This window comes from Salarias fasciatus, chromosome 12, assembly GCF_902148845.1.
Source record: "Salarias fasciatus chromosome 12, fSalaFa1.1, whole genome shotgun sequence".
NCBI lineage: Eukaryota > Metazoa > Chordata > Actinopteri > Blenniiformes > Blenniidae > Salarias > Salarias fasciatus.
This window is the reverse complement of record NC_043756.1, coordinates 4,646,886-4,667,428: the sequence shown is the minus strand read 5'-3', so window position 1 is coordinate 4,667,428 and position 20,543 is coordinate 4,646,886. Positions and strand designations below refer to the sequence as shown.

Here is a 20,543-nt window from a genome sequence, read left to right as displayed (position 1 = left end):
GTGTTTTAACTGGAGAGCATCGAACTGGAACCGACTCAGACACGCTGGAGGGAGGCGCTCGGAGCAGTGATCAGAAAATACATTTTTCAATTATACTTTGTAATAATAATAAAAAAAAAAAAAAAACACCTCAGCAGTCAGTGCCTTGGTATAGAAAGCAGCATATTATTCCTTCTTTGACATAATTTTGTAGAAGTATGAAGAGAAACTAGAGTGAAGGGAGAGATATAGATGTATATACGACAACGGGACGCTACAGAATCTGTGGTCACGGTTCTGGGATTAAAGGAGCCAGTTACATGTCTCACAGTGACACTAGAGAGAGTCCAGGAATGCAGAAGAGGCTCAGCAGAGTCTGTGCTCCTCGCCGTCTCGTCACACGTGGCCGCTGACGCCGCACAGCTCCGTGTGCGGCGGCTGCCTGTCGCCGGCGGCGGCGCCGCGTTCGCCAGACGGGAGCGGGCCGACCCCTCCGGACACCTGGCTGCCCCAGGGCCTCCACGCCTCGCTCCTGCTGCTCTTCCCCTCCAGCTTCCCCCTCGCCAGTCCGTTGGGCGCGGCGGCGGCGGTCTGGTCCAGGTGCTCGGCCGGGACCAGGGGCTGCCGGTCCTCCTCCTCGGAGATGGCGAACACCGGAACGCTGATGTGGTCGCCCTCCCCGGCGAAGTCGCGCCTCTTGCCGGCCTGGCCGCTCTCCATCTGACACTGGGCGGAGGACGACGGGGCGGCGGCGGGCTCCGCGGGGGGGCCGGGGGCGTGGAGGGCCCCGCACGACTTGGCCGGCTCCGCCGCCGCCGACAGCAGGCCGAAGCACGGCCCCGTGAAGCGGGAGCGCCGCAGGTTGCTGGCGGAGTTGAGGCGGCGCTGCCTCTGCGCGGTGTGTGTGAGGGGGTAGGAGGCGTTGCTGATGGACGAGTCGGACAGGACGCTGGCGCTCGCCTTGGCGTCCAGGTGGACGTCGGAGAAGACTTTGCGGCCGTCGCCGGTTTCTCTGCAGTCGGCCCCCAAAACGGAAGGAGCCTGGAAAGACACGGACGAAGACGAGAGCGTGATCTGACAGGAAACGCACACAAAACTATGAGTGCAAAAAGCAGAGAAGCTGAAGTACTGACGCTGTCCACCAGCTTGGTGAAGGGACTGGTGGAGTTCCAGCTGCACCACCTCTTATGGAGCTGCGGCAGCGGCGGCAGGAAGTCCTGGAAGGTGCGAACGCTCCACGCTCTGGGCCTGGAGCCGCCGCCGCCGCCGCCGTCCTTCATGGACCGGGCCCCGGCCGGCGAGGCGGAGGAGTCCGGCGAGGGCCAGTCGCCCGCGGGGCCCGGGCCGGTGTCGCTGTGCCGCAGGAACCGCTCCCTCTGCTGAGAAACAACATCCAGAGGCCTCCGGGTTAAAATCAGCAGATTATCTGGTGGAAAACACGAGCGGTCACGCTGCTGGAGGTTCTACTCTACACCTGCTCCGGGACCACAAACCACGACGTGCTGAAAACAAGTCAACACGCCTTCCCCAGAGGAACAAAGGTCAAAGGGCGAGAGAGGATAAACAAACTAATTAAGTAAAAAAAAAAAAAAAAAGAGAGAACCGCGCAACATAAACAGCTCACATATCAGAGGTGGCTTTATGTTCATGCACTCAACTGCAGCTGCGATGGTCGCTGACCTGCACACAGCAGCAGGCCGGCCACCGAGCCCGGCACGCATCTCCTGAACCCGGCGCCGACTGAGAACAACAACCGCTTCACCTCCGCGTGAAAACAACAGGAAACTCACTCCTGTGTCAAGCAGCCGATCCCCGTTCTCCTTCATGGTGCTTTTCATGGAGCACGGACAGTTTTATTACCGCTTACTGTTTAGCTTCTGAATGAACGAGATCACACCTCTCACTCTCATTAGCACAGTTGACAATATTGGCAATATATTCTCTTACATTGGAAATATATAAAATATCACACTGCATTGGTGGGTGTTGTTATACAACAAACAGCTATAAATGTTTGTTTTTATTTACTTTGCTTTAAGAAAAAGGAAAAGATTAATCAATTTAATACTGATTCTCACTGAAAATTTTGTTTCAGTTTTCAAAAAAATTGGTTTCAGAATATCTTTCAGGTTTCATTGTATTGATTTCAGGATCCATCACCAGGCCTGAAAGACAAAGGAAGAAAATACTAGACTTTTTTAAATTAATTTATAAATAATAATAAAAATAGCAGAGAAAAGGAATGAAGAGAGGAAAAATCTCACCTTCATTCTTAATTAGCTGCACTTTAATTAAAACTCTAAAACTTCATCAGTTTTAAAAGAGTATTAAACTGGTTTCATTCACAAATATGAAATTAAACTGATTGAATAGATTCTGTCATTCGAGTTTACATCAAAATTAAATTTCAGTGCAAAGGCTCAGAGCACAGCAGGAACACTGACAGAAACTAAACAAAAACAGAATAATATCGCACATAACAGATAAATATATTGAGCTATCTGTACAGAGATCTGAATAAGAACCACTGCGCTACAGCAGAACGTGTATTTACTCCACCAAAATAATTTAACATCACATACATGATGCCATTTTTCCACTGTTGTCACATTTTTACTCCTCTTCAAGTTAATAAGTTAATTTGTTAGTCTTTTCCTTCCCCAAGTATCTGTGCTTGTCGTGTGAAGATTGGAGCACTCTGACTGCGTCAGTTGTTCAGAGATTTCAGGAAGCGTCTCTCTGCACCTGCTGCGTTTCCGCCGCTCACACCTGAAATTCTCCCTGCAGATTTTGTTTTGTACGACATTAATGGATTACTGAGAAGGAACTGCTGATTAGCTTAGCCCGCTCAGTCATACAGCCGCCCGGCCCGGAGTGTGTGTGTGTGTGTGTGTGTGTGTGTGGCTCACGTACAAATCTCATCATTATTTATTAAGTATATTAAAGCTGTCAAGGGAACAGCAGGGGCTTTGGAATGATTTCAGTCACATTCATGGAATCGTGTATACACACACACACACACGCACATGCATGCATGCATGCACACACACACACCTACCATATTAAGTTCATCTTACGAGCCCAACAACAAACAAAAGAGCGTTTGAGGGATCCTGAACTGAACGAGCAGCCATCAGAGGCTAAAAGTGATCGACAGCTTAGACTAACAAAGGTCACTTGATCATTTTTGATCAGTCAGCAGCTGCTGATGGGGGGAGGGGGGTGGCGGGGTGGGGTGGGGTGGGGTGGGGGTGGATTTAGGGGTTACACTCATCAGAAAGAGATAATCCTCCCAACAGAGTCACTAGCAGCTAGCTTTGTCTAGACAAGAATTAGCTTGGGGTTTAAATAAAATGTTCTTTCGCTCGCTAAAGCCCCCGGGAACACAATGGCAACTTGTAGAATTTGACACATGAGGCAAAGAATCGGCCATTCTCTGCCGTCGGTTCCAGATTGGAGACCTTCCGGGGCCACCTGGAGTCAAACCCAGTCCGACGCTTTTCATTTTGACCCGGGCTTCTCATCACGCTGCCTGCAGCAGGTGAGCTCTGAAAGGCTCCTTACTGCTGCATTCTGAATATAGCTGAAGTTCCTCTTTCTCAGATGGCAGCTGAAGGCTCAGAGCGTGTCCATGATATGTAGAAAGACAAAAACAAAACAAAAACTCCATAACCTGGAAGGTAAACTGCCACCAAACCAGGTATTAAAGGTTTCCTTAACATCACTTCCATAGATGTTTGCATTGAGGACACACACACACACACACACACGCAGGCAGACCACACACTGTGCAGAAAAGCGTGCATGACACACACCAACACACACACACACAGAATTGGAGCTGGGAATCTGGCTCTGGAGATAATACTCCATTAGCCGAGGCTGCAGAAAAGCCTGCCAGTCCTTCAGACGGCTGCCAGAGTTGTTTTATGCCAACTCTTATTCCAGGAGGACACAAAGGAGAGCAGGGGGGGGAAATGTGGGGTTCAACTATTGCTTCTTCAACTCTCCTCCCATCTTTTAATTATCCTCATTCCTCATTTATGTCCTCACAGTTTTCATAGTTTCGGACTTCCTCCCTGGCGTACAGCGCCACAATGGTGTGGGTCTGGTGCGGAACAGCGGGTCGATTCAGAGCGATGGAAGCCGCGCCACCTCTCATGATCACCGTTTCAGGAATCATTTCCCCGAAGGGAAGGAGACCGGCGCCACCGGCGTGGCGTTAAGATTAAATAAACAGCCCCCATCTTCACTGGAGGCCATCGGAGCGCCTGTCCACCTCCAAAACCAACCCGCATGATTTTTAGGTTGACGACCCAGCTTGCATGTAACACTGCCGTCTTTCAATCACACTGTTGTTGTCTTTTTTAAATGTGATCTGACAGAACTGCACCCAGAACAGCGCGCTGCCTCACCGTGTACTGGGGAAACGGGACGGCGCCGGCGGTCGGCGACGGGGACACCATGAACACCTCATCTGCTCCCAGGTCGAGTTCGGTCAGGCCGCCGCACGACAGGTCCACCTCTGCACTCTGGGGAACGTCGACCCCGACGCCGGCTGGGAATCAGCAGACAAATCAGCTGTTATTGAAACGTTGAGGGGAAATCCAAGACAAGTGAGTCAGTGAGGCTTGTTTGTTGTTGAGCAGAGCAGTGAGCCATGTGACCGCTGCACTGTAAGTTGAAGGCTTCGATGAAACAACATTCAGAGTAGGCTAATCTGAAGCGCTTCGCTGTTCCTAAGCTGCGTGTTTCGGTGTAAACTCTGTGACTGGAGCGACTGTATTCCCCTGTTGTTCACACTACTCCCAGGCTGCTTTGTGGGTTAAACGCTACAACCCACAAATCTCCCGGCCTGGATCCCGTCCCACTGAGCGAGAGCGAGAGAAGTCTTTGGATTGTTCCAGGATCATGCCTGCGTGCCGCTCCAAGACTAATGCAATTTTCCCTTCCAATGAAACTCCACAGACCCACCCTGGAGTTCGCACACAGTCTCTCCTCATTTTCCAAATTTCAGGTAATGTTTAGCAGCAACATCTGAAAGCTGGCAGGGAAAACAGCTTTCAAACAATGATCTTGATTGAGAATCCCAAACAGAACCGTCTCATTTTTTCTCGATTAAGCCGAGGACGAGGAACGGATTAATGATAGATTTACAGCTCCTGCAGATGTTTATCTCCATTCCTAGAATATTTCCAGTCAAATGTCTAAACACATGCAGATATAAATCAAGCAGAAGGATATCTGCCGAGATAAATCGTCATTCTTTGAACATGAGAGAAGCTTCATTTAGTTTTAATTAAAAAAAAATGTATGTTTTTAATGCACATTTTGGCTAACATCGTTTTTTCCGAGTGTGTATACTTCAAACCTGCGTGCTGCTGGCCGTCCTTGTTGCCGCCCTGCTCGACGGCCGTCTCCAGGTTGGCCTGGTTCTCAGCGATCAGCTGCAGCTCGCTGACCTCGGCCCCGGCGTTCTGGACTCCCTCTGGCGCCTGCAAAACAGCAGCGGGCCGTCCGCTTTATCTGCACGGCCTCAAGATTGCAGCATCAAAGCAAACACGCTCAGGACAGGTGTTTGATTATATTTTTAAAAAAAAAGGAAAAAAAACCTTCACTGCACAGCTGTGGAAACGTCTTCTGATACACAGAAGCACAAACTCAGCAAAAAAGATAACGCCATGACGTCAATGGGGTTTAAACGGCGCCGGCGTGACTTATCTCTTTGGAGTCAAACTAGCCGTTGGATTGAAAAAAAATAAGTATTTTGCTGCAAATGCTATAGGTTTTACACAATGGTGAAAGCTTTAAATGTGGAAAAACTTTGAAAAGCGTATTTATTTTATTGAAAACCTTTGCAGTTTTCAACATGAATCAACTATCAGCATGAATTCATACTGACGAGGACGTGTTTCTGAGATTAGGATGAGCCGATATCTTACAGCTCGTCTTAATGAAAATGTAGGAACTAAAAGCAGAAGTATTTATTTCTGAGGGGAGGGCTTCGCTGCGCCTGTACCTCAGAGTTGCTGGATGAACAGGAGCTGCCTCTTTTTGGACACAGCTTGGGTCTGGAAAACAGCAAACATCACAGAAAATCTATTTACAATTACAAACAAGAAACAACTTTGATTAAACGTGCTCCGTTTTACCACTTCATGCTGCATTTCGGTATTTTTCACAATAGGAATACAGAACAGAGGAACGTATGGTCACGGTTACTGCTTCCGGATCAAAATTTTAGCTCTAAATCAGAAACTGTAAACCATATTTACATGTTTGTTTTGACTTCTTTAAAGGTATTCAATAAAAATAAACTAAATAAAATTAGTCTTATGTGTGATGAAGCTGTTAGAACAACTAAAACCCTTCACAATCAGACAATTAAAAATTCACAAAATGACTTTTAAGGAAATTCTACATCCTGTTGCCACATTGTGTTACACTGCTGAGCTCCTACTACCATCCTGGAACAGAATATCTAACGTACCGAACATTCATCTAATCCGTCATTCAGATTGGTATTTGGAAATAGACACACTATCATTACTAGTGTGAAACATGGAGTCATGATTTTTAATACTGTCAGGTAAAAACATCAGTCAGGTGCTGAAATAGGACACAGATGCGAATGAAGGACGGAAGAGCGGCTCACATTTATTTTACCTGAGCAAAGTAGGAGGAGGAGAAAACTCCGTTATTTTCAAGTGAACTGTCCGCTGTGGTTATATCATCCCTGTTATTTTGTTCTGTTTTTAAATTCATGCAAACCAGTGAAGCATGGAGAAACACTTGAACAAGTACCCTCTTATTAAAAATTGCTCTTACAGCTGAATGAGTTCATTAGCAGACAGTGGTCAACTGAGGCCAACCCCTGCTGCAGCTGCCCTCCACCTTTGGCTGTTTTCTGACCAGAGGAATCTTTAGGAATGAAGCTCACCGCTCACAACAGCTCACCAGGCCACTTGTTTTTTCTGTTTTTAAATGGTAAATCTGTTTAAGCGACAAGGAACAAACGTATTTTCCAAAAACCTACCGGAGCAGCCGTGCTTGTCACTTTGATGTTTCGCAGGAAAAGCATTTCCCTTCGCTCCCGAATGACTTGTGCTGTTTGTTCTCTCAAATTATCCTTTCATTTTACCGAACACGTGTTCCCAATTTGGCTGTCATTAATGGAGATAACCTGCAGAGCTGCTGTGCCTGACAGACGAGTTGGATCCACTGAGCCGCACTGAAGATTAACACAAATCACAGCAAGCCACGAATCTAAAAACCTGCTTTCTGTCTGGAGCCAGGGCACAACAAACACTCAGCCTGTCCGTACAGGTAGTATTACAATCCTCCAAACTTAACTCCCCGGTTTGTTTCCATTGTCCCCTGGGATGCGAGAGGGAACAGCCTGTGAATTACACCTTTTGATTGCCTGACAATGCCGGCCGTACTCTCCTTGTTGCCCCTTTTTTTCCAGCACGCACCCGCCCATTCACTTTCATGCGGCCTGGATGTTTTTGTGTTCTGGAGGGGGGGGGGATTGATGCCAGCTGCTGTACCTTGAATGCCCCGCCGTCTACGGTGAGAATGCCGCACATCAAGGGAGCCGCACGCTTGCAGCCGGAGCCAACTAATCGCCAAAGGTCACCACATCACAGGCCGCGGCTTCCAGCTGAGTCAACATGGCGAAGTCGTGACAGTGCCGGGCCGCGTCTGCGTGCGAGCGCTTTCTGCCACGACCGCCAGTTTCATTCACCGAAGATAAGACTTGTGAACTTTCTCAAGAGAATAGTAAGGACGCAGTTAGAGGCGGTTAATCTTAGTTTCGAACACACTCATCAGCCTAAACACATCAGAGCTGGGGTTCAAAGGAAGTATCAATCCTTTCAGCTTTTAGTCATAGAAAGGAAAAATATGAATTTCATAAGTGAGATATAACCGCAATAATAGTAAAACAGCCATGGCTCAATCTAGTTGATGTGAAAGTGACTTTGGCAGAAAAAAATAAACTCAGTCTGATGCGAGATGAAGTGAACCTGAAGCTCCTGGTGATCAAACATCAGGCTTCTTTACATATTTACAATAGTCAAGACATTTTTTTCCCCACAGTTGTTAGCAAAAAACCTTTATATTTAAGTAGACTTAATACTGTAAAATCATGGAAAACCTTAGCTTCTGATTATTTTTGTTTTGTTTTCATGTAAATTACCAATATATGCAGGACATTCAAAAAGTATTTTGTCCTTTATGCTCCTTAAAATTTTCAAAACTTTAATTTCCAAATATGCTGATAGAGTGCTGTTGAATTCTTTTCTACACAGTGAATAAAGCCCGAAAACTTGCACCCCTTTAAATTCGGAAGCTCAAGCTTAAGCCGTTGTGCTTTTTCCTTCAAACGGGATGCGACGTCAATTCGCCTCATACTCCACAAATGAAAACATGATTTTAGCTGATGTAGAAATGCACATTTTACTGTTTTAGTTTCAATTGTAATAACTGCACTTCTATGGCGAAGTTTTTTTATTTCTTATTTTTTTATTCCATGTGCAGGTGGGGACTCCGATGTATCACGAGGAGATCTTTTATACAAGGGAAAGAAAAACGTTAAAAAAGTAGATAAAGTGAGCTGTGCTCCTGTTGTATCCGCCTGTATGGGGATAACTAATGGCCTTGAGCTTAGGTCCCATTTTCACGATGAGATTTCCAGTGAAATGTCACGCACTGTTACTGTCCATCTACTCATTCATGAGCAGAAGAACTACTTACCAAGGCCTTTGTAGAAAAGACTTAGATCAAAATCCAGGTTGAAGGGGAAAAAAAAGGAAAAAAAAACCCTAGTATTTCCTGTTTTGTTTGTATTTTGAGGACCGCTGAAGTCGTGTTACCTGAAAATGATGCAGAGGGCACTGGTAAGTATCATAGCGAAGAAGGCGGCGCCGCTCACGGCGGCCAACAGAGAGTCCGTCCTGCTGGCTGCGGGGGCGGCGGCGGCGGCGCGCCGCTCCCCTCCCGGCTCGGTCAGGTTGTGATAGTGGAACAGGAGCGCGAAGCCGCGGCCCCAGTGCGTGGTCGTGATTAGCTCCATGATGACCTCCACCATCTCCCGGCTCGAGCCGAACACCAGCTGGCTGCTGGGGGGCCGTTTGGAGCCACAGAACCTGGAGGAGAAGGTGATGAGGTCTGAGATGTAGAGGACATCGTGGGGACAGGCATCTAGCACAGACTGCTGCGTCTCGGCGCTCACGGATGGCGTGTCGGTGGAGGGCGGCGGAGCCGGGGTGGTCTCGTCCGCAACTGAGCTCAGGTTGAAGCTGGCTTGAGGGTTTCCCCTCAGGTGGGACGAGGAGGCGGAGTTGATGGCTCTGTCCCCTGGAGGCACAGCCCCGGGCAGGAGGAGCAGAGAGGGAGGAGGCGGCGCCGGAGGCGAGCCGGAGGAGGCGTCTGCTGATCTTTTGGCGGAATTTGAGACTTTGGCAAGTTCCATCTTTGTGGATTGTTCCTGGACCACGACCTGCTTGATCTCCCCGTCTCGGGAGGATTGCCGGCTCTTCGGCGGCGCCTCCTCGGCACTCTCAGTCACGCCATCTTTAGCCGCCGACGAGGCTTCGCCCGCGGCCAGGCCGCCTGGAGTTCCAGCCACCTCTTCATCCGCCTCGTCCTCGTCGAAGTTAGAGAAAGCGGAGTACTGCGTGGCAGCGTCATGGCTCTCAAACACGTCAAAGTCAAATATTTCCAGAATCAGCTGGTAGTCCACAGGTACGACGAACTGCCACACGCAGTGCGTCCCAGACGAGTAGTTGTAGGGGAAGCCAGGGGACAGAATCAGGCCTTGGACGTCCACCACATCCACCTTGGCACCGCAGTCAAAGTACACCTGGAACGGGAAGGACAGAAAGTCAGCCGTGCCACAAATCCACAGATCTCAATCTTCCACATCTTCAGGCTCACGCCGGCGCCGTTTGCCAGCGAAGACAATTAAGCTGATTCACACAAAGGGCTGAGCACAGCACAGGCACTGCCAAGCCAGTTCACATCAGTGCCACCCATGCTGGCGTATTGGGTTTCAAAACTATTTTATTACGCTCTATCAAGCCGCGCTTTTAGGTAATGGCCACTAAGTGATTATGTTTCTTATGTCAAAAGGCAGGAATGACGAAGGCGAATAATACACCCAGGCTGCAAACCGACTCTCCCCGACATAAACCAGCTTGGAACTGAACTATTCAACTCTGCTGTTCTGTCTTTGAATCAAAGCCGGAGTTCTGCCTGTACTCATGGCCTGGGTAACCCTGAGGGAAGCAGGGTATTTCTTCAAACATGCTGGCTGTAATTCTTCCCAGGTGTGCGGGGAGGTGAGGGGGGACCTGGGCCTTAAGCAAAGGCAGATGTGTGGCTGGGCCAGGGAGCGGAGGACCAGACCTTTGTAGGGGTCCTGCGTGTTTATGAGCTTTCATGTTGGCCACAGTCGTGGACTGTGGGAATGCCCCGGACTGGCAGGCCGGCTTGCCAGACAGGTAACAGCTCGACGCCCGCGGGCGACGCTTATGCTCTGGACCCAACTGAAAGCATACAAGATCTCTTTGAGATTGCAGTTGGGGCGGGAGGGGTGGGAAGGGCATCGGGGACACGGGGAAAGCTAAAATCTCCGGAGCCAGACGGCCACTTTGATTGCTCCAACGGACCATCTATCCCCATCCCTACCCCAAATGCACCTATCAAAGGCATTCCTCAGACAGTATATTTTAAGAAGCAAAACCTCCGTGTAATTCTGACTGGGAGAGTGGGGCACTTGCTCGGCCCTCGGGTCATTAGGATCAGACCAAAGACCCTCTTCGTAGTTCATACAGCAGTCATCCTCGGAACATATTAGAGACGCCGCGGAGGTCAGAGAGGGCAGGATGAGCTGCACCATCCAGCAGCAGGTCGACAGCTAAAGCAACTCTTTCTTGATTGCTGTGAACTTAGTTTAACTTGCTGACTATTTTTCATGATGCAAAGTTTTGCACCTAAATTTGTCAGCAGCAGAGTTCGAAGTTTGTCTCACAATGATAAAGCATTCGTCCTGTGTTTGTTATTATGACAGACTGCTACTTTACTGCTGGATCAGGTCGTACGGCACAGATCTCAGACCGAACCAATTAAATGATGCCAAGGAAAACATCTGCATAAAAGTAAATGCGTTCCTTTCTTTTAAACCAAAGGGAAGGCAAACCTACCTTTCCACCTTTAAGTATGATTTTTAAAGTTTAACATGTCGACATAAAAAAAGTTTATTCTATGCAACTTTTGACAAGTGCAAAAAAGAGTTAAATGTTGAAAAATGTATGAGTTTGTGTTTTCATTTTACATTCTGCTTCTTAAAAATAAATGATACAAAATGGCTTTGGAAATACTCAGAAATAGGTGCTTCTCCAGTCGCTTCTTTCATTTTTTTTATTCTTCTTAAAGTTTCTCTCACACGGTTCTGTGTGATGTTCTCTCTGTAGACAGTGGAAGACCATCCACTCCTGGCTCCTGGCCTCTCCTGAATATCCCGGGGAGCAAAGCCATCACATGTACATAGTCACAAAGCGCTTTTCAATTTTCGGCCTGGAAGCAACGGTTATCAGAAGTAAACAAAATCCTCTCAGCAGAAACAAGATACTAACATAAAAGGTTAAATGGTCAATTAACGGCCTAACTGAAGATGTCAATATGAGAACTCCTGGCGCAAAATACAGTGAAATGTCTCCTTCAATCCTGCTGCAACTAATGCAACAACGCCCCAACTATCATTTCACTGGAGCCTCTTTCGTCCCGGGTTCAGCCCACAGACCATATGTTTGACAGAGCTGACCACGATGACAGAAAGCGTGAAGGAAACACTTGCTCCAGTCAGAGGCACACAGCTCCAGAGGGGCTGGAACTTTTGCTCCAGACATGCTTTTGCATTCTCTGCAGATATTTTTCTGTACAACGTCAGATGGGTGAAATCCCCAGTTCCTCTGGAAAGACGTTTTGGGTGATTTGCATGATCAATAAATCCATATCCAGTATTTGCGCGGCACAGTCAGTAGATTACACCAATCACTGCGACACCTCCTCTTAAAATTAGTCGTAGTTTTATCCGTTGATATGTTTTTTTCTTTTTGAAAACTTAAGATGTGAGCGGGTCGAGCGATCGAGGCTGCAGGCAGGTGAGAAATAGGGAAACGTAGCGACTCTCACTGTATTTTTCAATATCGAGTTTTTGGAAAATGTCAATCTCAAACTATTTGCAATGCTCAAACACTCAAAAACTTTCAAACACTATAGAACTCTCACACATTTAAAACTATTAGACAACTCCGTAAAAAGCAGTAAAATGTAATGAAATGTCTTCAGTCATGTTTGTGTTCTGCTGCACTTTCAGGAGATACAATATGTGGAACAGTGCCCGACAAGGAATGCAACAAAACAACCAGCCTGCTGCGGGACAGTTTCCTAATTACATTTAAAAACAGTAGCAGCGTTGTGGAGGAAACTTAACTATGTCTGGAAGCAGTGACGACACTCCCGGTGGTCTACGAAGCCCTGAATATCTGATCTTCTGATATAGTCGATCCAGATGTAAAGACCGCCAAATATTTGGAAAGAGGTTCTAGAAAAGGTTCAGTTCAGTTTAAAAGTCAGGCTGAGCTCCTTTGCTGCTGCATGCAGCATTGTAAAAGCAGTTTTTCATTTTCTGCACTGTGCCTTTAACTTTTGCATTAATTTGCTTTCAAAGGTTTTTTTCTTCTTTCAAATTTAATTCTGCATTCATTATTTCATCATTTTGTCCTTGTTTCTAAAATGTTCAAGCGTCCTAACATTAAAAATGTTTGCACCATTTATGGTTAAAGAAAAAAAAATTAATGTTTGTGTGTGGTTTTTGGAAGTTACAGCCATCTCACTTTATATTTAGTGAAAGTTGCAGCAGCGAAGGCGCGCTATTCCACATGCGCCGCGTGCAAACCGGCCAGAAATGAATGTGATAAAGCAAAGAATTACACGGGTGACATTTGAACAGGCCAAATGCCATTCCTGCTGAGGTTAGAGAGAGTAAGCCGATTTGGGGTGCACTGTGCTCGCAGTGAAGTTGCGCAATAAAGGGGAACCACTTCACAATATGGGGGCATAACAGGGGTAGAGGAAGACAGCGTGTCCCCCTTCGGCACAAAAATCACCAGCGGCGAGAGAATGTATGCCTCTTCTTTTATCTCGACACCATGTTAGTCTGCCTGACACTTCAGCCCTCATTTAAAAACTTGGTTTGAGTATTTCTTTAACTTGGGGGAAAAAAATAGAATAAAAATAACATTTAAAGTTGTGGGAAAACCGTTGGTTTGTAATGATGAAAGAAGAGGAGTGTAATATATGGAGGCTGCAGCAGGACGAGGCAGCTGGGAGGTCCCCAGCACCCTGGGATGTACATGCTAGACTACACATGAAAGAGCCCCAAAGTGCCACAGTGTCGAATGGAAATGGGACATTCTTATAATGCCAAACATGTCAGTTCTGTTACATCACAGGCCACTCCACTGGCAGGCCGCTAATTATTCAGGGATGCCTTTTCTCATGGCCAAACAATGGGCTGCAGTGCCGTTTTAGCGAGCCACTCCGCCAGCGGGGAGGGCGGATAATATTTTAATGAAGTGATGCTAATAAGAACGAGGCAAGGCGAAAGTTTACATAAGAGCCCACCGGTCACTGCGTCCCAGTTGTGTCGGTGACGGGAGCGTCCCCGGACAGAAGTACATCAGCCCGTCGCGTAATTGACTGAGATGACTTGCTCAGTGAAACATCAGACCAGATGCTGTCATTACCCAGAGGCCCCCCAACCGGCGGTATTGTTCCATCGTTTTCACTTCGTATTAGGACATCTTTACGAGCGAGAAAAAAGTTCCAATCACATTCCATGATGGCGTTCATGTGTCTGTCTAATTATCAAAGAGCTGGCGTTAAATCTGCTGACTGACGCTCTCAAACTGTCTGAATCTCACATTCGGTTTACTAGACAAAATTGTTGATTGATGTGCACTGTACTGAATTTCGGGGACCAAAGAAAGAAAAATAATTTAGATATGAAAGCAGCAACCTAAAAATATTAAAGAAATTGGCATAAACTCAATTTAGTTAATGTCACTTTCATCTAAATGGGGCTAAACCATTAAAAATAAACAGCCTAAGAACCTACTAACAGCGATTCCTCGTCTTCCCTGTTGTCGAATGTTTATATTTAACCTGGTGAAATTAGGCATAATGCACCAATTATTAAAAAATGTCAGGTCAGTAATGTTTTCTTTGTAAGTACGGCACTCAGAAGGTCGTCGTGTGTTTGACACCCCCGATATAAACGATAAGCAAACAGAAACAATGCGCATGTCTTCAAACCTCAAACAGACCAAACAGTAGTCCGCAGTCTGACCAAACTCTTCTCAACAATATGGATTTGTTTAAACCACCCAGGCCGCTGTAAAAACTCTGCAACACGAGCTGGCTTCTGCTGAAATACTGTTAACACACACACACACACACACACACACACACACATACACACTCTCTGCCTCTCATGCACACAAACAGCCCCGGACTGGCTCATAAACAGGCAGGCGGGCCCCTCAAAAGGGGGCAGGAATCCTCACCAGCCCTGTTTACTGGAGGAGAAAAGTGACACTGCTTCACAGACTCGTGTTCAGGACGCAGCAGTTCCCCCAGGATGCATTGCAAATGCTGTCAAAGCCTGAGCAATCGGAATATGTAAACAAACGAAGGCATAATCCTTTGAAATCAAGCAAACTGTATTAAACTATTTACATTTTTTTTCCAATTGTTTCAGCGAGATTTTGAGTGATACAAACATGCAGCTGCACAACTAAACCACATTACAGGTTAAAGAACTTCCACTGCTTCAATTAGAATAAAAAGTACTTTTCCCTGAGAGTTTTACAAGAATTTCCTACACTGCAGCAGTGTTAAACGGCACAGGACCTCACATACCGTCTTATAAGAAAGAAATTACTGATCGGACAGTTTGAATAAAAAAAAAACAGACTGCTATTATGCAAACCTGAGGTGACTAACTGAATCAAATCATGTATGCATTGATTTTCCATATTTTAAGAGTTGTGGTGACTTAAATGGAGACATGCAAGGAAGGGGAAAATCGGAATTAGTTGCAACTCGGTCTATGAAAAACTGTTTGTTTTTGAAGTTCGCATGGTTTTCTGTGCAGAGATGGAGCTGCTTGAGGCCATTCTCCACAGCGCCGATACTGCAGACCTCTGCCAGTGGCTGCACAGTCAAATTATGGCGCATTTACCAAAAAAAAAAAAAAAAAAAAAAAAAAAAAAAAAGCGCCTGGCATTATATTATTAAGGGCAGGGATTTCTCGGCTTGCTCTTGTCAGCCGATGAAACACGGGTTTTCATCATGAGACACTCATGAAAGGCCTCTTTCAGCCCAAACATGTTTGATCAACATCTTATTTACGCATTCATCTTGGCATGTTTCCTGTAGCCCACATGGATCAGTGGAATGCTGTTAATTATTACTGCTGCGGTCCTCAGACTTGCTCCGATACGCGACTGGGTGGGCAAGGAAAACCTGCAGATGCAGGCAGTGTTTTCCATGTTTGCGGTGTAAACCTATTAACATATTTCCTCTAAAAAGGAGCTGCTGCTGAGGACCCATGCGGTGAAACATGACCTTATCTCCACAGTGGCTTCAACCGATGTGAGGGAATCATTTCCAGATTTCAGAATGAGATCCAGTACATGCATCCCTGATAATTAGCCTTTGAGCAGCGTCCCAGTGAGAAGCTAAATCCCGGAGGCTCTGCTGACACAGCCGAAGCGCAATCAATCAGTCTAAATGGACACGACGTTTCCACATCGGACCACAAAGACCTAAATTGCCACAGAAGTTGTTTTTTGTTTTAAATCAGGCCTTGCAACACTAATAAACTCTGAAGCACAGGGAGTTTTATTTCATCCGTCATGACAGCTATGAGAAGGTGAAGAGAAATATCCATGTGGTCAGTGAGAGGACCGGATTACCTTCTTATGACAATCTCTTTTTCCTTTCTTTTTCACTCTATCCCTTAAATCCAAGCCAAACAGCAGCAAGTCTCCACCTCTGAGCTTGGTTCTGTAGGTTTATTCCACTTAAATAGAGTTTTTTCTTGCAGTTTTCTCTATAAAAATGCTTTGTGATAACTATGTTATCTGCAGTATGCACACAAAACTGAACTGAATTCTATAATCTGAATTAGTTCTGGCTCATAAGCTTGTGATAATGTCAAAAAACAATTAGATTTGATATAATGTCTTTCTTCTTTGGATAACCCTGTTTTTACTTCTTTTTTTTTTAACACTTATATATTTAAACTATTTTCTCTCTCTCGCCACCCACTTCGCTCCCTCAGTGTGTGGGCATCGGGGTCAATGGCGCTCCATCCGATTGATCAAACAAGTCGACATGCAGATTGTTCAGTGATTTGAAACAATGCATCACGGTCGAGGTGGATTTAACAATGAATGAATCATATTGTGCATCTCTGATCTAAATGATTTAATTGTTTGATTAAATTATATATTCATAAGACACCATCTGTCCAGGAATTCACTGGTTCTCTGTACGTTTCCTGTGATTTCGAACACCCACTGACCCAAAAGACTGATCTATTTTTCCCAGCACATCCCAAAATCTGAAAATGTGAGGGCCGAGTCAGGACCAGACGTGTGCAGGTCGAGACAGGTGGACATAAACAGCAAACTACAACGCTTTTATTGTGACAATGAAAAAAACAACAACCCAGGAGTCTTTCTAACAGATGTACAGAGAGAAGCCTTCAGTCAGTTCACCGCGAGTGAATCTGTCGTCTCATTCCTACCAAAAAAACAGCAGTATTTTCTAGATCAAAGTGCTTAAGATTCTTAAAATACTTCCAGTATATTGAAAAACATTTAGTAAATAACCGTCTAAGGTTTTGAAAAAGCTTCTCTAAAGTCCCAATTCTTAAGCAATTTGTTAAAGAGTAACTTTGCTAATTTACAAGTGACAATTCCTTTTGATATAATAAACACCGTAACATACGTTTTGTATTTGTTGAGTCTTTCAGGATTATGAAAACAAAACTGAAAGCATTAACTTTTATTAGGCGATCATTCGGGGCTTTAAATGTTTTACTAGTAGTTATGAAAAGAAAGCAGACATCTGGCTCTCTGGTGCAGATAAAGTGAGATTCTGCACCCAGAAACAAGCAAATAAACTGTTTTTACTTTCAGCTCTTTAATAAAATGGTATGTTCATGTTCCCTATAAAAATAAGAACATTAAAAATTGTTTTTTTTTTACCAAAGATAATCACCCAAACTTTAATTTCAAAGGGTAAAATGTTTTATCAGCAAGTTACTGATGTTTACGAGCCACTTCACGGCCTCATCCAGAAGAATCAGCCAAAGCGTCATGGATCACAGGAGAACTGAAACCAAACTGAAGCATATCAGCTCTGCTCGTCGCTCCGTCTCTGGCCTGAACCTTTTCATGTCTTCACACTGCAGTGCATCATGATGTGTTTATCTGTTGTCGGATTAAGCATGGGAGGAATAAGTGAGTTCACCATTCACTCGGTCCACAATGCAATTCAATTAGAGATGAATGTCCCCTCATTCGGTCACAAATAAAACCTTCTGCAACACAAAGACGAGCACCAAAACAAAGATCAAATTCACTATCGCTCATCCCGGGACATGAATTGTGGACCGGCAGACTTGGATGCTTCCCATTTTTATCTGAGGGGGGATAGAATAAATTCCAAGCTTGTTTATGCTGTTCCAAAAATCAACTTAATACAAAAGGGGAGCAGAGGACAAAGCCATCATTTACCGTGCCCCCTCAGGCAGATAATTGCAAAGATAGTGAGCACCCTATGCACACAGGAACTAAAGCTGGAGACGCTGACAATTCAATATACCAAGGGCTTTTGTTGTCTAGTTCTAAGAATTGTGCTGCTGAGCTGTCATTCTCCATCAGCGGAAAAGGACGACTTTTGACAGGTGGAAGCCACAGAGTTTCTGCTGGCTGACAGTGTGGTCCTGATGTCCTGGGAGATCTGTGTCAAGGGTGACCCTTTTGTACTTTGACACCCGCCAGCGTCACAGATGCGACCATCACGCAGCATCTCATAGAAATCCACACAGAAGCACTGCTTGTTTGAAGTACGCCCAGAATCACAACTGCACATTTCTTTCAACTTAGGCTTGAACAAAAACAATTATACAACTGTCCATGTGGTGTTTTCTGAGCTGCGAGACAACATCCCTGCTACTGATGAAATCTGCTCATCTCTAGTTACACACACAGTTCAGTCCAGTCTTTCTAAGTGTTTTCCACATAAACGCCTCAGTGACACCGCTACAAATCAACTCCTAAGCCCCCACAGACAGCTGCGAGCCTCACTAACCTGACAGAGGCTTTCTCTTGATGACAGCCGAAGCTGAAACATGTCCAACATGAATGGCAGCCTGACTGGAGGGGGGGGGGGGGGGGGGGGGGGGGTCTGTATGTACTCCCTGTTTATCAGAGGCATAGTTTTGATTGCAAACTCCTCCCAAGTCGCAGGCAACTCACGCTCAATGAAAAGTAAAACATAAGGTTAACATGCTGCCAATGTGTTTCTCATTTCTGCAGCTCGCATGCCATTCTCTGAACTCTGAAGTTCACCGACATCAAAACATCCCTGTTGCGTGTATTTCAAGTCCTTCACGAATTTTAAAATGCAGGCTATTTAAATACAACTCTTGATTAAAATTACTCTACATATTTATTCGAATTTGATTTATTTAGCGTACAGATTTTCTTTTTTTTCCCTTCTCAATTGTCACATAACCACATGGCTTTTTCTTTTCTTTTTTAAACAAATTGATCTCCAAAATCTGAACTCCCGAGCCCTAATGTAAAAGCACATTTAAAGACTAATCACACACAATTTTGCATATGTGCCACACTGAAGTGGATGAACAGGCAAAGTGTTATGAACAAATGTTCCCAATGTTGAGTACATGTAATGCGACAGCCTAATTATGCACTGCAGTTCATTTCTTACACAACTTTCGCAACACAAGAGGCTGCAGGCTGACGTTCCTGTCCTATTCTGTTAGCAAACAAGAACACACGCGAAACTCCACTGGAAAAACATTTAATTAAAAGTTTTGTTACTAACTTGCACGTTTTATCACACTGTAAGACGACGGATTTTGTGCTTTTGAAGCAGGATGACAATTTAATATAAACGGCGTGAATAGTTTTTCTTTTAAAGCATCTAGAGTTTCAAAATGTCAGCTTTTAAAGGACAGTCCACACTACTTACCGCTTCGTGCTATCGCTCCCAGCCGCGTACTGTAAACCGAAGTAAACTACTGAACGGCGGTAAAATTTAAGATGTACCAAACGCACTGGCTCTCCTTTACAAGTCATATATATGCCGAAGTGACAAGCTGTACGCTATTTTTTATAAAGTTACCTCGTTCGAGTCTACTGAAGTCAAAATTCTTGCCAGGAAGCAAACAACTGTTGAATATCAAGTTTGGTGAACGGAGTTCGCCGCTTGGTTTGCTCCATGCCAAGCCAAGTGAGCGCGACACTCAGCAGGGCAACAGTAGCTGCAGCTTGTGGATTTTTTTTTTTTTTATAAAGCAAATAAATGTCAACTTACTTTCTGAGCAAGGCATCCCACCACGAAGAGTAGATATGCTGTCATAAAACATTCGCTCCCAGGGACGTAGCACAACTCATTTTCCTCTAATTGTTCCTCCTTTTTTAATGCGCCGCACAGTGAGCCGTGTCCCGCTCCGCCGCTTCCCTCTCATTCACCTGAGGTGTCGGGAGCGCGCTTCCATCGTTCATGGGCGAACCCGACCACAGGAGCAGAGCAGACCCTCACTGACAGCTCTCCCCCCTCAGTCACACCTTTTAAAGACAAGAACGGAATCACCAACACCACTAACTTAAAACAAATAATCACTCACTTAAAATGCTTGATTTTCCAAAATGTTGCACACTTGTTTTCACTTATTTTTTTATATATTCAATACAGTATTCATTTCTATTGCACTTTTCATACAAATACAAAGAAACTCTTTACACTATATAATATTTAAAGAAATACCACACACACATATTTCAAATTACATTACACAAATTTTTACCAAGCTTAATACCAATACTAATACATGGGGGAAATATCATAGAAAAATCAGTCTATTATTAGGAAAACTCCCAAAGCAAGTTGGTGTTAGGCTTGAGAGAATTTGTCCACATGGTTTGCACGTTCTCCCTGTGTATGTGTGGGTTTCACTAGGTGGTGCAGTTTCCTCCCACAGTGCAAAAGTATGCATAGGTGACAGAACCAGAACCCTTGGATGAGTCTGGCAAGGTCTTCCTGTTGTATAGCACACATTCACTCAAGCCAGTGGAACTTTATGGTCTCTCAAACTGTAATAATAATCTTTAAGAAGTAATGCAGAAATTTGAGTGACACTAATTCACTGAGGGCACCTCATCTTCACAGTTTGT

The 20,543-nt window shown here is 45.2% G+C and overlaps 1 protein-coding gene across 1 annotated transcript; it reads right to left on the bottom strand.

Annotated features, from left to right (window-relative positions):
• Positions 1-92: 92 nt before the first annotated feature.
• LOC115398699 (uncharacterized) lies at positions 93-19,881 on the bottom strand. Its single transcript, XM_030105605.1, has 7 exons — positions 19,684-19,881; positions 8,856-9,844; positions 5,999-6,050; positions 5,351-5,474; positions 4,395-4,537; positions 1,113-1,358; positions 93-1,020 (listed from the first exon to the last, which is right to left on the bottom strand). The coding sequence occupies exons 1-7, from the start codon at positions 19,726-19,728 to the stop codon at positions 376-378; spliced, it is 2,244 nt and encodes a 747-aa protein (XP_029961465.1). The 5' UTR covers positions 19,729-19,881; the 3' UTR covers positions 93-375.
• Between the last annotated feature and the right edge of the window lie 662 nt (positions 19,882-20,543).